An 18,872-nucleotide genomic window follows, 5' to 3' on the forward strand; every position below is an offset into this window, starting at 1 on the left:
TAAACGCAAAAATCTTATTGTTACTATATGCCTTACTAAGTACGTAGTGGAAACGTTGTATTAGGCTAATCATTTTTTAAGATGAAACGTGGATATCCGCACGTAAGGACCATAACGAAAGAAAGGCTCATCAATATATTGTTTTAATTCTTTAATTCTCTGTTCATTATCAATATAGTTATAATATATTTTATTTTTTATATATTTTTATACTAATTTTTATTATTAATATAGTTATAGTGCATATTATTTATAAGATATAAGTTATTAGTTAAATCATTGTACGTTATTTTCTATATGCAACAACTGCTACATTCATGTTATGAACAATATAACAAACATTATGCATTAAATTATTCAAATTTTCTGCATTATATATAATGAATACTTAAATTTTCAAATAATTAATTTGAAAACATAGACATATGCTTATACACGATAAGACTTGGTGCGTTTCGTATACACATATTTCCTTCTATACCAGTATTAAGTGCGATGCGGTAGTTTTGCTTACACGTGTGCGCTTGCTATAAGATTATCGATACCTGAAACAAATTGGCGGCATAACAATACAGTCAATTGAACGGCTGTGATATCGTTGAGATTGAAATGGAAGGTTTGTTATTTAAATTTGAAAAAATGTAATAAAAATAATACATTTTCATTGAAGCAATGCCGGAAGATATGTGGACTTCTTACAAAAACTTAAACAAAATAGTGAATCAGGCTCTGGCGCAACCGTCAAGTACTTCTTTGACAGATCTGGAATTATGCTTGAGGAAATATAAACAAAATTTTGCGAGTATACTTAAAAATCCGGTAACATATGCCTGACTATATTAATTATGATTTAATTTAATTTATACGTTATATAAAAATTGTAACATGTATTTTTTATACATCCTTCACATATACTTTCATATGTTAGACAAGAAATGAACGAAATCGTGCTGTATTATTAGCTGGTTTAAAGGAAGGTTTTGTAACAGTTAAGTCGAACAATCGAATTATGCTTTCCAAGGATCTTGTCGATGAAACTCTAATAATATCTGATATGTATGATTTAAACGAGTTTATTGCATTACAACTTCTATGCACCGCTCAACGCCAATTAATCAAACATCCAGGTTTATCTCGGGGTCTAGTAGCCATTCTATTGTATTACGATGGAAGAAAAGCTATTGCAAGTACATTACGTGATTTGTTTCAAGTAACGAGTGGTTTTTCGTGGGAAACTGATGTTCAAAAAGAGGTATGCTATAATTTAGTTTTTAATTTTAATTCTTTAATAAAATATTATTTAGGTTACGTCATTAATAACTTCGTTTACACAATCGCTTGTTAAAGACACAAATATTCTTTGGAAAATATTAGACAGTATTATCGGATTGGACATTTCGAAAGAGGTAACTTAATTATTAAGATAACTTACATTTTCCAATGGAAAATAATTTAAGTATACAAGTAGATCAGTTATAATTAATACATGTTTTCCTAAAAAAAACTATCAATTTAAATAAAATATTAATTAAATACAGAATAATTTTATCCAATCCATTATATTGGACTTTCACGTTAATCGCTTATAAAAATTTTTTATTTGGTTTAATTAAAATTTAATATTAATGAAAGAAAAAGAATTTTTAGTTTAATTAAAAAAAAAGGAAAAAAGCGACAGAAATGTTTGCAATAATAATTTTCTTCAAAACCAAAACTGATTATAGCTTATATCACAGACAAATAATATACAGATTGCGAATGCAGAACAAAAAAATTGACCCCTTTGATTTCATGGTAGCCAGCTCGAGTAGCCAGCTAAAAGCACAATCAGCTTTGAATTGTAGAACACTTAAGACAAACCAAAGCTGCGTATAACACAATGATCTTAAGTGTTCAAAACACACGAAAGAGCTGTTGAATTTGCATATGAGAAGGTGTGTGATATAGTATAGAAATTGTTGCTATATTTTTTATTCATATTGCTAGTTTGGGTGCTTGTGTGATTTATATGTTGACAATTTTCTGTTTTGCGAACTTATGCTTCCATAGTTTTGCTGCATCAAAACGAAAGGGCAATCAGTGAAGTTCAATTTTTTGTTTCTATATTTACAAAATTTGGTTTCTTTTGGGTTAAGAGGAAATAGAGAGGAAAGGGCGTTCAATAGTAGTTAAACACGAAGAAGCGTTGTTTAGTGTTGAATGGATACACAAACACACAAATTCAAATAAATAGTCTTTGCTTTTTGTATAAATTTTTTCTAAAATATATGATTGACTTTGTGTGCATGCAATGCACAACTTTTTCCATTTTATTATAAATTTGATTTTTGATGAAATTTTATACTAGTCTCATATATTTTGATATGAGTTTTGCCTATTATGAGGTGAGTAAACACCGGCAGTAGCCGAACCATAGTTGTTGTTAGTGCAAATGATATTAATATGTATGGCAGTGAAGATAGTACTATGACCTGTACTAGCCATGATAACATGAAGTATGTTAATAAACACCATGTTGTTAAATATCTAGTTATGTTTTATATTTTAATGTACAATTAATTAAATACACGTTCAAGTTTTTATTATTATCAATTAAATAAATCATATACAAAAAAATTTGTTAATGAAATTTAATTTAATCACATAAAATAGATTGATAATATAAAATTTAAAATTAATAACTAAAAATTTAAGCACGCAACTTAATAATAAACTATTTAATTAATTGTACATTAAAATATAAAACTGTAAATAGATATTTAACAACATGGTGTTTATTAACATACTTTATGATATATGGCTAGTACATGTCATAGTACTGTCTTCATTGCCGTTCATATTAATACCATTTGCACTAACAACAACTATGGTTGGGCTACTACCGGTGTTCATTCACCTCATAATAGGCAAACCTCATATATTTGTATGAGACCAGTATAAAATTTCATCAAAAATCAAATTTATAATAATTTGGAAAAAGTTGTGCATTGCATTCACACAAAGTCAATCATATATTTTAGAAAAAATTTATACAAAAAACAAAGACTATTTCTTTGAATTTGTGTGTTTGTGTGTCCATTCAACACTAAACAACGCTTCTTCGTGTTTAACTACTATTGAACGCCCTTTCCTCTCTATTTCCTCTTAACCCAAAAGAAACCAGATTTTGTAAATATAGAAACAAAAAATTGCACTTCACTGATTGCCCTTTCGTCTTGATGCAGCAAAACTATGGAAGCATTAGTTCGCAAAACAGAAAATTGTCAACATATAAATCACACAAGCACCCAAACTAGCAATATGAATAGAAAATATAGCAACAATTTCTATACTATATCACACACCTTCTCATATGCAAATTCAACAGCTCTTTCGTGTGTTTCGAACACTTAAGATCATTGTGTTATACGCAGCTTTGGTTTGTCTTAAGTGTTCTACAATTCAAAGCTGATTGTGCTTTTAGCTGGCTACTCGAGCTGGCTACATGAAATCAAAGGGGTCCATTTTTTTGTTCTGCATTCGCAATCTGTGTATTATTTGTCTGTGTTTATATTTAACTTCTTTTTTAAACTTACATCAGACAGTGCTGTTAACTAAAAACAGAGCGTTTGGTCCAAATAAACAAAAAAACCAGGTGCTTGAACTATTTGAAGATACAAGACTAGCTTTAGCTACATCTCTTTATAACTGGTCTGCTCAACGAGGACTCCCATCAAACATTATTATCAAGTTAATAGACATTCTGTCCAACTATACATCACTAGAGGCATCTGGATCTATTGACGATGTAATGATGACTATGCTAATGGCATTGCTTTATTCTTATGACACAAGTGTTTTGCAACGTCGGGTTGATAATATTCTTGTGCAAAATTTGAACATTATAAATGAAATTGGTGCGGCTCAACAAATTCATAATGCGATTTATCAAGTAGAAAAAAAAAACGGTTTAAATAGCTTAACAATGCTTACTTTTGGGTTAGCATTAGCAAATTTGCGACATATTCCACAGAACTTACAGCCTTTTATTTCTAAAGTTATTGATTATGATGAACAACTTGTTGACGATGCTATTTCTAAAAATGTATTTGAATTTATGTATTATCAAATCTTAGAGGTGGGAATACTATATAAGTAAGTAAATATATAATGTAAAGTATTGTTTTTAATCCGAAATATATTCAATTTTAGAAATGAGTTTTTCTATCGTCGTATGCACAGAATATTAACTGACTTCATTGAGTATATGCATTCCAAGGTTTCAGAATTAAGAGGAAGAGCTGACGATACTGCTAGAACTGTAATCAGCTTTATGAAAGAAGGGATTGAACCACCACAAAATTTGGATAATAATTTTGAAATGTTAATGCGATGTATTGGAAAATTTTATAAAAAAAACCGAGCTGGGCTATCGCTTTGTGTTGAGTTTTGGGGAGTCGAAATGAAACCAAATTGCTTGCGGTCAACAACAAGAGCAGTTTCTTTGTTTAAATTCCTTCGATTAGCGGGTGAATTATTGCCAACAACACTATTTGTTCCATATTTAAAAATGATTGCTGGCTTAACAAGTTGCGAACGTTCTGCCAGAAATGCTTTTAATCTTCTCAAGCAGACAGGATTATCTGGGAGTATGACGTTATCATGGGAACATTTCTTTGGTTCACTGGCTCGATATTACTCGTAGGTGTACATATATATAGAACATTTTTGGTTGTGCAACTTTCACTAATGGTGTCAGTTCAATCCTATAGAATATAATTATTTTATGCATTCACTAATTGTGTCCACCGTATTTCTTCTTGTGTAACATTTTTCAATTTTTTTAAAATTTTTATTTTAACATGATGTCAAGAACTCATCAAAATTTTGTCGAATAGATATGTGACGTTGATTTTATGTAGACAATTCCAGTTTACTTTATATTTATATTTTTGCTATGCTTATTGTAGTCAGAATGTAGTAAAACAATATATATAACTTATAAGTACGTTATGAATTTCAAGTTAATTGTAAACATTAAATAAGTTTTCTTTCATTGTTGATGGATACCAACAAATTTTGTAATGATTAAGTTTTAATGCGTTGAAAATTAGTAGTTGCTTTACTAAGCGGCAATATATTTGTTTTAGTAACAACAATATGTGCTGTGATAGTGAGCAATCAAGAAAAAGTACTCTCAAATTTATAAGTGCGTCTTTTTTTTTTGTTTTTTTTTCTGTTTTTTTTTTGTTTTTTTTTTTTGTTTTTTTTTTTTTTGTTTTTTTTTTTTTTTTCTTTGTTTTTTTTTTTTTTTTTTTGTTTTTTTTTTTTTTTTTTTTTTTTTTTTTTTTTGTTTTTTTTTTTTTTTTTTTTTTTTTTTTTTTTTTTTTTTTTGTTTTTTTTTTTTTTTTTTTTTTTTTTTTTTTTTTTTTTTTTTTTTTTTTTTTTTTTTTTTTTCTGGTTTTTTTGTTTTTTTTTGTTTGGTCGGGGGGGGGGGTGGGGGGGTTGGGGGGTGTGGGGGGGGGTCTTTTTTTTTTTTTTTATTTTTTTTTTTTCTGTTTTTTTTTTGTTTTTGGTTTTTTTTTTTTTTTTTTTTTTTTTTTTTTTTGTTTGTTTTTTTTTTTTTTTTTTTTTATTTGTTTTTTTTTTTTTTTTTTTTGTGTGTTTCTCCTCCTTCTTATTTTTGTTTTTTTTTTTTTGTGTTTTCTTCTTCTTATTTTGTTTTTTTTTTTTTTTTTTTTTTTTTTTTTGTGTTTTCGTGCTGTTTATTTTGGTTGTTTTTTTTTTTTTTTTCCCCCTGGGTTTTTTTTTTTTTGTTTTTTTTTTTTTTTTTTTTTTTTTTTTTTTTTTTTTTTTTTTTTTTTTTTTTTTTTTTTTTTTTTTTTTTTTTTTTTTTTTTTTTTTTTTTTTTTTTTATTTTTGTTTTGTTTTTTTTTTTTTTTTTTTTTTTTTTTTTTTTTTTTTTTCTTTTTTTTTTTTTTCATGTTTTCTTTTTCTTCTTTTGTTTTTCTTTCTCTTTTCTTCTCTCGTTCTTTCTCCTGTTCTTCTTTCTTTTTTTCTGCTTCTCTGTCTATTTTATATTTTTTTTATATATTTTATATTTTTTTTATATATTTTATATTTTTTTTATATATTTTATATTTTTTTTATATATTTTATATATATTTTTATATATTTTATATTTAATTAAAGCAAGTTTCTTTAATTTTTCTTGCTTATCCATTTTGAATTTAAACTTCTTTCTTTTGCTTTTTCAATAACAAAAAACATATGATACATCAACTTCTTAATGATAATTTATATTATCATTAAGATAAATGGTATTTTTAAAATGATCATTTAGGGCTGCTTAATGATAATTTAGTGCGCTCGTCTGTCAATGCTATTAAGTTTTTTGGTAATCATTTCTATGAAAAATGATGCAATACTGGAGCATTAATATTTGGCTACTTATACCAATAAAGGTTTGTTATTGGTGATATGTTACACCGACATAATCTATCGGTACTACATGCCATTAATTTTTGTAAACGTATTTCATGATATTTGTCACTTTAAATTTGAAGACTGCTTATTTCCAAAACCATTTAGCCACTTTTATCAATAAAGGTTTGATCTCTATGTAAGAATCGAACTTTTTCAAGCTGCTTTAAAGCTAATCTAAAAATTGGTATTTCTAGTCATACATGTTCAAGTGAAATGTATATCCTTTGAAATTCAAATATATATGAAAAATATTTATGTGGAGCCATATTTATGTGGAGTATACAGAGAATCATATAACGAATCGTCACGGCATATTTACGTTCTTTTTGGTCATAACTAAAGGCATGTTATACAGAGTCAAATCACAACTGTCAATTTTATGCTTTCACTACTATTTGTAAATATTGTACGTTGTTTTTGTTGTAGCGTGCATGAGCATACACTATGTGAGTAAATAAGTATGCTGATATTTATTGTAACTATTGCATTCTTGCAATATGAGCCCCTACCGTCCGTTTGACGATAGTGTTTGGGCTTGCGTGTGAAGACGCCAATTCAGCAAATTCTCACAGTATGCTAATGCACACTGCTCCTCCAAATATGAACTTTGTAAAAACATATTTTTAATGAATAAAGTAAGTCTTAAAAGAGAACACGGTTTTTAAATTACTACATGGCGACCGTGACATGTTTTAATAATAAATTATTATTAATAAATTAATAAATTATATTAAATTAATTGTGCACACATGATGATGACATGTTTTAATAATAATAAATTATTATTAATAAATTAATAAATTATATTAAATTAATTGTGCACACATGATGACGAGTATGTGACTTCTAATCGCTAAAGCTATATAAATAACAATTTTGTTTTGATGGAAAATGGAAAATACGGGAAATATAGTGAAATTTATTTATCGTTAAATGGCTTTGAAGTGATAAAGACAGTGACTGTTGAAGTCAAGAATACTAAGATTATTAGTGAAACTTATTTATCGTTAAATGGCTTTGAAGTGATAAAAACAGTGACTGTTGAAGTCAAGAATACTAAGATTATTAGTAAAACTTACTTATCGTTAAATGGCTTTGAAGTGATAAAAACAGTGACTGTTGAAGTCAAGAATACAAAGATAATTGTGAAAATCATGGAAAATGTGTTATTATTATAATGTGTTATTATTAGTTATAATAATAAAAGAAAATTATTAAAGAGAAATAATAAACAATTAATATAAAATAATTAAAATTTTTTATTATTAAACAATTAATAATAAACAAAAATTTAAAATGGCATTGCATACAAATTTATTCATAATTACTAAGTGAAAAAATATGTAAAAATGTTTTCTTTATATGGAGTAAAAAAAACCACTGCTGATACTGACGATACTGCCGTCGCTGTTTCAACGTCGCTGCGACCTACCTCAATCACTGCTGGCACAGTCATCAACTACAGCAAGACAACAGCTGCTGCGTACTTAATCTCAAATATAAGTGGATGCAAGCAAGTAGATTAAAAATTTAAAAATTACAAATTAAAAAAAAATTTTTATAGAAATGAAAAATTTTATTAGTTTGAAATAACCTGTAAAATCAATAATATTTTTTTATATTCTGGAAATTACTTTAAGAAAAACAAAAATCATAATAAATACAAATTTATAAAATACGAATACCAAATTAAATTAAATCATGATAGAATTGTTTAAAAATTAATAAAATTGAATAACTCTTATATTTAATTCAAAAAAAAATTTATTAAAAACTAATTTGTTATAATAAATACAACTATATACATAAGTGATTTTTTTTTAAATATAATTGAATGTATTAATTTTATTTTAATGTTAACGAAAAGTTTACTTTTTCAATAAATTCAACTGTATTTAACAAACAGTTGTTTATTAATTATATTTCATTTATATATTTATATTTGTATTCTATATATATATGTTTTTTATACATCTATTCAATTTTTATGTTTTATATTCATTCATTCATTAATATTATTTGGAAATGTGCGGCCCAAAAGCCAATTTCGATAGGCCTCAGGCCAATGTAATTAATGAACTGGAAATACAAACAGATTTAAGTGATTTAAAAACCACAAATTTCCTTTTACTTATTCTTGTTGTTATAGTGATAGGAAAGATTGTTCTCAAATTAATAGGAAAGTACAGAGCTTCCGTTAAAAGGAAGTATATAAATCGTGCAGTTTCAACAGATAACATTTAAAATGCTTAATTTCTGTTTGGTAATTTTTTTCTTTGCTGCATTTGGTTACAAATTTATTACTGGATTAGTATGTAAAACATGTAGAATATTTTTATCATAATTATGAGTTCTCAATCATCGTATAAGAAAATTTAATATTAAATTTTATATAATACGTGAATTTTATCTTCAGGCTATGTTATAGACTTATCTGTACAATTTAAAGAATTTAATATAACTTACGCAATTAAAGTGTTAAGATTTTCGTAAATTTAATTTACAATTTTAAAAACAAAATATTTGATGGAATGGCAAACAATATTGAATAAAATACGCTTCCTAAAAGAAACGTTTAACAAATCATATCAATGTATTGCAATGGATAGACCTATTAGTGCTACAACACTACACAAACACTGTACGTTATTAATACAGAGTTTAGAAAGTATTCGAGTACTTTTAAACGTACACTTTGATAGGTTCACAACCGCACACAAAGCGGAAGCGAGGAAAATCTTTGGAGACCTCCGTGAAAAATCCATCAAAGTTACCCTAAAGAAAGGCATTAATGTTGAAATACCCACAACATTAAATGAAAAAATATCTATTAATATAGAATTAAATATAGACACAGACTCTGAAAATACAACGGAACACAAAAATATAGAAATGGCGCAAGCACAAGTAGAGCTCGACAGAGCATACATAAGGGAAACCGCCATAGCAGTTCCAGAATTTGACGGGAAAAAACAACACTTGGAAAGATAACGGGACCCATACTGTATAGGGTGAAAGACGAAGAAACTATACAGGGAATAATAACAAAATTATCCCTATGCGTCAAAGGAGAGTCAATCGACGTCATAAAGGCCAAGTTGATGAATATTCAACAACGAGGCAAAACGGCTACTCAATATACTACCGAAATCAATAATCTATGTCAAGCTCTTGAGGGTGCATACATAGATAATGGCGTAGATGCGGACAATGCAGAAACATTTAGTCGGAAAGAAGCTATATCTTCGATGACTAAAAATTGTACTAATGACAGGTTGAAAACCATAATGGAAGCAGGCACATTCAACTCACTGAATGAAGCTGTATCAAAATATGTCAACTGCTGTACAGAAATGCATGGAAGACCGGACGCAATTCTATATTACTCGCGAATAAATAACAGAAACACCTACCGCGGAAATTACAACCGTCGTAGAGGCCGTGGCAATAATAGCAATCAACGAAATAGCCACAGAAATAATAATCAAGATATTCAGTCGTATGGTAATGAATATCAAAACAATAGATACCCCCGTAGAGGCAGTACATTTAATACCTCACGTGGACAAGGGCGTAATAACATACGCGTAATACAACAAAATCAACAAAATTCGGAAAACTAATTAACCCCACAAACTCATACAAACATCATAAAATCTATAATTTTAATCCAAATCTAAATCTCATAATACAAATTTATAACAATGATGCAAATAAGTCAATAACTCTTCTATTAGACACTGGTGCTGACATTTCAGTAATAAAACAGTCTCACACTATTTACAATAATGTAAATACAGAAACTGTTACAATTCTAAGTGGTATTGGCCAGGGAACAATACACACTATAGGATCAACTAATCTTGACCTTAGGATTGATAACTTTCTACTAAATCACAAATTTCATGTGGTTCATGAAAGTTTCCCAATTCCTTGTGATGGGATACTAGGATTAGATTTTATAAAACAATATAATTGTATATTAGATTTCAAACACAATCAAAATTCACTTACATTAAGACCCGATAATTTTTTTACTGATATATCGATACCTATTGAACATTCCACCTTTAATAATACAAATGATACAATTCTTTTACCCGCAAGATCAGAAACAATTAAATGTATTAAACTTAATTGCTCTGAAAATGAAGTTCTAGTACACAGTCAAGAACCAATGCCCGGTATTTACATTGCAAACGCAATTGTTACTTCTAATAATGCATTTATACGCATCATAAATAGTACTAATAAAGATACAAGTTTAAAACATAATGACATAAAGTCAGAAAGTCTATTAAATTATAACATACAAACACACAAAGAAAAAATAATAGAAGTCAAGAAGTTTTAAATAATCTAAAGAAAAACTTCCCCAAACAATTCAATTCTCAATTGTACGAGTTATGTTCCCAATATACTGATATTTTTGGACTTGAGTCTGAACCAATAACCCACAATAACTTCTACAAACAAAAATTGTTAATGGAAGATAGAAAACCAGTATACATAAAAAAGTATCGTATACCCCACTCACATAAAGAAGAAATAAATAAACAGGTGAATAAATTAATTGATGATGGCATACTAGAACCATCCATTTCACCTTATAACAGCCCTTTACTTCTAGTTCCAAAAAAATCTCTCCCAAATTCGAATAATAAAAGACGGCGTTTAGTAGTAGATTATCGCCAAGTTAATAAAAAACTAATTGCTGACACATTCCCACTCCCAAGAATCGAAGAAATTCTCGATCAACTGGGACGTGCCAAATACTTCTCATGTATTGATTTAATGTCTGGTTTTCACCAGATTGAACTTGATAAATATTCAAGAAACATAACGTCCTTTTCTTCGAGCAATGGCTCATATCGTTTTAAACGATTACCATATGGACTTAAAATAGCACCTAATTCATTCCAGCGCATGATGACACTTGCATTTTCAGGCTTAAAGCCTTCGCAAGCTTTTCTTTACATGGATGATCTTGTTGTTGTCGGATGTTCCGAAAAACACATAATTAAAAACCTTAAGGATGTATTCGAACTTTGTCGAAAATACAATCTCAAATTACATCCTGAAAAATGTAGTTTCTTTATGCATGAAGTGACTTATCTTGGACACAAATGCTCAGACAAAGGTATTTTACCTGACGAAAGCAAGTATGATATTATTAAAAATTATCCAACACCCAAAGACACTGACAGCGTTAGACGGTTCGTTGCTTTCTGTAACTACTACAGAAGGTTTGTCAAAAATTTCTCTGACTATTCGCGTCATTTAACCAAACTTTGTAAAAAGAATATTAAATTCGAATGGTCCAAGGAATGTGAAGATTCATTCCAGTATTTAAAAAATGCATTATTGCAACCAACATTACTTCAATACCCCGATTTCAGCAAATCATTTTGTATTACCACCGATGCTAGCAAGCACGCTTGTGGTGCTGTACCCAGCCAAGAGTACGATGGACAGCAACTACCAGTCGCTTTCGCATCAAAAACTTTCACTAAGGGAGAAAGTAATAAATCTACTACGGAACAAGAGTTAACAGCAATTCATTGGGCAATCAACTATTTTAGACCGTACATATACGGAACACACTTCTTAGTAAAATCAGACCATAGACCACTTTCTTATCTGTTTTCAATGAAAAATCCTAATTGCAAGCTAACAAGAATCCAACTTGATTTAGAGGAATACGATTTCACAGTGGAGTTTCTCAGGGGGAAACAAAATACAGTAGCCGATGCTTTGTCTCGGATAACTATAAATGAATTGAAAGACCAAAATCACACAAATACAGCTATACTGAAAGTTACAACGAGAGCTGAAACAAGGAAGAATAAGCAAAAAGTCTGCGCAGACACAAATTTAATAAGACCGACACATCAAAATCATGATAAGCCCAAAGTTTATGAAGTCGTTAGTAGTAACGACGTTAAAAAATGTGTAAAATTAAAATTATCATCCCACAATTGTTTCTTGAAGCATGGGAAAAGAATTTTAAAACACATATATGTTAATGATTTAATCACTAATGGAAATTTAGATCTAGGTCTGTTATTCCAAAGGCTTGATCAACAAGCCGGTGAATTAAAAATTAAACAGTTACAAATGGCACCTTGCAAAAAGATTTTTAAATCTGTATCGCTAAATTCTTTTAAAGAAATAGGCAACAAAACATTAACAAATGTTCAAATAGCGCTATTACCACAGGTAATAAAAATAAACGAAAATAATAAGTCGGCAATTGAAGCTATTCTTCACCAATATCATGATGATCCAGCAGAAGGATGTCATACTGGAATTACCAGAACATTAACTAAAATAAAACAAAGATTCTACTGGAAAAACATGACAAAAACGATTACCAAGTACGTAAAAAAATGTCTGAGTTGTCAACTGGCCAAGACAACTAGACATACGAAAATGCCTTTAACGAAAGTGCAAACGCCTATGTCTCCATTTGACACTGTGTTAGTAGATACCATTGGTCCACTCCCAAAAACGGAGAACGGCAATGAGTATGCAATCACATTAATATGTGACCTAACAAAATATTTGGTAACTATTCCAGTTCCAAATAAAAGTGCCAAGACTATAGCGAAAGCAATTTTCGAAAATTTTATCTTACAGTACGGACCCATGAAACGGTTTCTAACTGACATGGGTACAGAGTACAAAAATTCAATTATGAACGATTTATGTAAATATCTCAATATCGAGAATATTACATCAACATCCCACCATTATCAAACGCTAGGTACTGTAGAACGCAGTCACCGCACGTTTAATGAATATATAAGATCTTACATCTCTGTCAATAGAGATGATTGGGATGTTTGGATTAAATACTTCACGTATTGCTTTAACACAACACCATCGTTAGCACATGGATACTGTCCTTACGAACTCCTGTATAGACGCATTCCAAGAAAATTCTATGATTTCAATAGTGGTAATATAGATCCACTATACAATATAGATGATTATGCTAAAGAAAGCAAATACAGATTAGAAGTAGTTTATGAAAGAGCAAGAAAAATGCTCGATAAATCAAAATTAAAAAATAAAATTAGTTATGACAATAATGTACATAATTTTCAATTAGTAATAGGAGATAAAGTTTTATTAAAAAACGAAGTAGGTCATAAATTAGAAAATAAATATATAGGTCCATATTCAGTTAAAGATATGGAAATAGGTAATAATATAGTTATAGTAGATAGTAAAGGTAAAGCACAAAAAGTGCACAAAAATAGGTTAAAACGATATATTAATTAAAAAAAAAAAATAAATAATAAAATCCAAATAATATATATATATATAGTAATGAATGAATGAATGAATGAATGAATGTAGATATGTATAATGAAAATATATTTGTAATTAAATAAAAAAAAAAAAATTCTTTTATATGCAATATATAAGCAATATATTAATAATACATTAATATATACAATTATTAATAATTACATAAAATTTTGTTTAAAATTTTATTACATTATTTTTTTAAAACAGGAGGTGTAGCGTGCATAAGCATACACTATGTGAGTAAATAAGTATGCTGATATTTATTGTAACTTTATTGCATTCTTGCAATATGAGCCCCTACCGTCCGTTTGACGATAGTGTTTGGGCTGGCGTGTGAAGACGCCAATTCAGCAAATTCTCACAGTATGCTAATGCACACTGCTCCTCCAAATATGAACTTTGTAAAAACATATTTTTAATGAATAAAGTAAGTCTTAAAAGAGAACACGGTTTTTAAATTACTACATTGTATTTAAATTTAACATTTTATTTTTGTATGGTATGATGACATATTCAAAAAAAATATATGTTTACTCTTAACACGCGCAAATTTTGTTATTTATTACTAAGTACCACTGTTTTAATCAACGTGATGAGGCACATAAATTTTCGTTTTCGTGAAATCGAAATTTCTTTCATTCTTAATTTTTTAATTATTATTGAAAAAATTTATTTTCCATTTGACGTGTGATCATGACCCTTTGTATAACACGGCCCTAATTGATTATTCTGGATTTTTATTTATACTTGGTTCACAACATCAATATTTTCAGCAGTACGCTTACAGTTTTTTCTAGTTGAATTCTTAACTTCATAAACAGCACACTGTCAAACACTTCTATGGACCTTACGAATACATTTATCATTATAACTATTAAGCACTGTCGGTCGATTATGTGGAATATACATTTCATGTAATTCTCGAAACTTTGTGCAAATATACTTAATACTCTAAATAATTCATTTTATTCTAACAATGTATCGGCTCGATCTGTGAATACTGTTATGTGTCAGTATGAACTTAAATTTTTACATTAGTATTGTACAGTTTGTTTCATAAATGTCATTGGGGTTACAACTTAAAAGGCTCTGTCTGCTTAGGCTTAAGCGCGTTATTTCGAAAGTTAGCAACGCTGTTTGGTTTAGGATATGGTTTTCATTTTTAACTCTTTCACAGAATTGTGATTCACAATGATTTTAATTTAAATTTTTAATAATCGCTTTAAATTATTTGTGAGTTAATGACTTTTAATAGTATTCGTGATGTTCTTGGTCAAAAACTTGCAATGATGGCGTGTGAAATTGGGTTATCATGATGCAAAATCCAGAAATTGATTACTAACACATTCAAGCAAACTGCTTTGCACAAACGTCTTATAACGCCCAAATAATAATTTGTTGACTGTCTAGTTTTCTAACAAGAATTCATTATGAACAAAACCATTGTAATTAATCAAAACAATGAATATGGATTTCGTTTCGAAGTTTTAAAACTAAGCCTCGGCTTTAGCAATTATGCGATCCCTTATCCGCATGAAGCTCAGATCTTTCAACACTAGCTTTGCAGAAGCACGTCTGATGCCCAAATCTTTAAACAAAATTTAGAATTCACATTTTAAATCAATTTTTAAATGGCCATATCTCAAGCTCTGTAAATGATAGGCATAAAATTTTTTGCATGGTTTCTTGATGTTAATCATTACAGTTGAGATAAATATTGTTTTTAAATAACATATTCATGTTTATAAACATGTTTATATATTCTTTAATAAATAAACCCATAAATTTTGGGGACTCAGTCGAGATAGTTTGCGTGTTGTGAAATTCATTTGCGTGTGTGCCAAAAATAAACGGGAAAAGAAATTATAAAAAAAGCCCATGACTTGCTTAAATGATTTTTATTTTGTGTGTAAATTTGATGTCAAGTGGTATAACTGTAGTGAAAGAAGTCATAAATGTAGCGAATGCAACAATAAAGATAAAGCCATTACATATTTTAATTGTAATAAATCTGGTCATAAAACCAACGAATGTGCATTGAAAAGCAAAGACGAAAATGTACGAATTGTAAAAGATGAAAAAGATCTTATTATGCTTAAAAGTATTGTTGTCGTAATTCAAACTTTGCTGTCATTGATCGATACCGGTAGTAAATGTTATTTAACGACGATGCAAGCATATGAATTACTAAAAAGTCAAAACCTTCAGCTTATCGGTTTAGAGAAAAGTTCCGTCACACCTATAGGAAATTGCTGTCGCAATGTTGTTGCATAGGGACAGTCATTCAAATTTGTTATTTCATGTTGTGTCCACATATTTATTAGACGTTGATGTTATGACTAGCAAGGACATAGTAAACAAAATTACTTCATTATCGAATGCAACAAGGTAATTTTTAAAAAGAGTAAAAATATACTTTGTGACCCAAGAAGGCTTCCGTTTGAAGAACGAGATATTGTTAACGTGCAACTAAAATAATGGCTTCGACATGGTATTGAAGAATCGTTCTGAATTCAGTAGTCCGATCGTTATTGTAAAAAAATGGCACATCAGGCAACTGATTAGTTCCTTAATTGATTCAAAAACTTCAAATAAAAAAAATTAGCATTTTGATGTGAATCAGTTGCTTGAACGACCCAAAATGCGTAATCTGATTAGTTTGTGTTTGCAAATGCGTTGGCAGCACTTGTATCAACAGCAAAAGCGAAATATATGTTAATAATGAAATACTCAAATATTCGTGAAGTTTAATAATCCCTTTAAAAATTATAGTTTTACTGAATTTTATTTATTAATTTATGTTATTATTTTTGAATTTTCTTTTTGAGACACCCTATGCTTATAGCGCCGACACTTGGTACTGGCAGCACTATTAATCAAATTTGTACTAATCTGAGAATCTCCGAAATAGTTGATTCTCTGCTTAGTTTCATTTTTGTATGCAAATTTTTGTTGTAATCATCTACTAATCAGTTGCTTGAATACCCCTAATATCAATTTCGTGAAGTGCCATTTGGATTGTGCAATTCGAAAACAGTCTATCAACAACACCTAAATGCTGTTTTTATTTTCATTTTATTTCATTTTCACGAAAATGGACTAATAAAAATTAATTGTAAGAGATGTCAATTTTTAAAACGACAATTTGAACTTTTGGGGTACACCATTTCTTATCAGAAAATTGCACCATCTGTAAAAGTTAGGATATAGCTAAAATTTAAGTTACCATCAATTTTAAAACAGTTAGAGAGCTTTCTGGAACTGGCAGGTTACTTCTGCAAGTTCATATCGAACTTTTCAATCATAGCGAAATTATTACCTGATTAAAAAAAAATGTCAAAAGTTCGAATTTTATGGTAGCATTTGAGAGTTTGAAATCTAATCTGAATAGTAAACCAGTTTTAGGTATCTTTAACCAGCATTATGAAATAGAAGCCTATGTGGACGCATCGATAGTTGGTTTCGGAGCGATTCTAGTGCAAGAATCTACAGATTATGGAAACCTCCACCTTTATTATTTGGAAGTTTTAGTTGTCATTGAGGCGCTTAACAAGTTTCGACTATACCTGTTAGGAGACTGTAATGCATTTGCTACAACTCTGACAGAAAAGATTTGTCTACATGCGTAGTAATGTGTATTCTATTTTTGAAGAATATGTGGCGGTTGCATATTCACATTAATGTTTAAAATGATATGGGTTGGACATGCAAACACAGACAAGTAAATTATTGTAAATAAGATGAGTTGGCCATAAAAGAAAATTTTTAAAAATCAATATTTTTATTTAGTAAAAATAAGGTTGTCATTCTTTTTACGTTTGGGAAAACGAAGAATAAAACAACAGACACGTGTAATTTCAACACACAAAATTGAATAATTATTTCTTGCTTAAATAAATAAATAAAGAATTAAATTAAGTAGGATAAGCCTACAATTGGTGACTCCGACGTGATCAAAAATGTCGCAAGCCGAAGCAAGCAATAATAGCGCATCGGATAGAAATAACATTCCTGCAGATAGTAATGTATCAAGTGATTACAGAAACGAACAAAATCGAGGTGACATTTGTCGTATCGGAATCAAGGCACCAGCATTCTGTAAGAGGGATCCAGATCTCTACTTCATCCAGATGGAATCCCAATTCAGAAACGCAGGAATCACAACTGACCAAACCAAATATGATCATGTAGTCGGCAGTCTTGACAGCGCTACTTTAAGAAATGTCGCGGACATTTTTCGTGCTCCCCCTGCTGTAGAAAAATACGAAGCGGTTAAGAAGCGATTAATTCAAGACTTTGCAGACTTCCAAAATCGAAAACTGCGGCGATTAGTTCAGGAATGCCAGTTAGGTGATAGCAAGCCAACACATTTGTTGCGCACCATGCGAGATTTAGCCAGCGACGCCATGAATGATGGAGCAATAAAACAAATGTGGCTGGATCGTTTGCCTGAAGCAGTGCGAGCAGTCGTTTCAATTTCGGAGGCTGACTTGGACAAATGTGCGCAACAGGCAGATCTGATGTTGGAAATGGGAATCTACAATTCTGTAGCTGTCATCAACACATCTGCACAGAATAATGATCATATCATGAAAGCCTTGAGTAAGCAGGTTGCGGAGATAAAAACTGCACAAAGACAAAGCAGAACAAGATCTCAAACTCCAGATCGCAAGCGACGTCATTCGACCCGTACTGATTCGCAAGTAAAACGTTATCCTATGTGTTACTATCACTATCGTTTCGGTGCGGAAGTAAAAAAATGTTCTCTGACGTGTAGCTTCAATCAACAGGGAAATCAATAGAGACTTCATCGGTGGCGGGCGATGAAGTCCAATTTGTAAATACGTCTAGCCGCCTGCTCATCACGGATCGAAACACACAATTCAAGTTCCTGATAGATACTGGAGCTGATCTCTCAATACTACCAGTGTCTCGATTCAAAAACTCCAAGCTACAATCAACATCGCGATCATTGTATGCAGCGAATGGTTCGGCTATTCCAACCTACGGTAACAAGTTCCTATCAATGAATTTGGGCCTTCGTAGGAAGTTTGATTGGAATTTTATAATCGCCAATGTTTCAAAACCAA

At 29.7% G+C, this 18,872-nt stretch overlaps 1 protein-coding gene across 1 annotated transcript; it reads left to right on the forward strand.

Annotated features, from left to right (window-relative positions):
• The first annotated feature begins 488 nt into the window (after positions 1-488).
• LOC119685494 (nuclear pore complex protein Nup205-like) lies at positions 489-9,456 on the forward strand. Its single transcript, XM_038099791.1, has 7 exons — positions 489-616; positions 671-819; positions 929-1,252; positions 1,305-1,406; positions 3,581-4,134; positions 4,192-4,680; positions 9,168-9,456. The coding sequence occupies exons 1-7, from the start codon at positions 610-612 to the stop codon at positions 9,454-9,456; spliced, it is 1,914 nt and encodes a 637-aa protein (XP_037955719.1). The 5' UTR covers positions 489-609.
• Positions 9,457-18,872: the final 9,416 nt, after the last annotated feature.

This window comes from Teleopsis dalmanni, chromosome 1, assembly GCF_002237135.1.
Source record: "Teleopsis dalmanni isolate 2A chromosome 1, ASM223713v2, whole genome shotgun sequence".
NCBI classification, from domain to species: domain Eukaryota; kingdom Metazoa; phylum Arthropoda; class Insecta; order Diptera; family Diopsidae; genus Teleopsis; species Teleopsis dalmanni.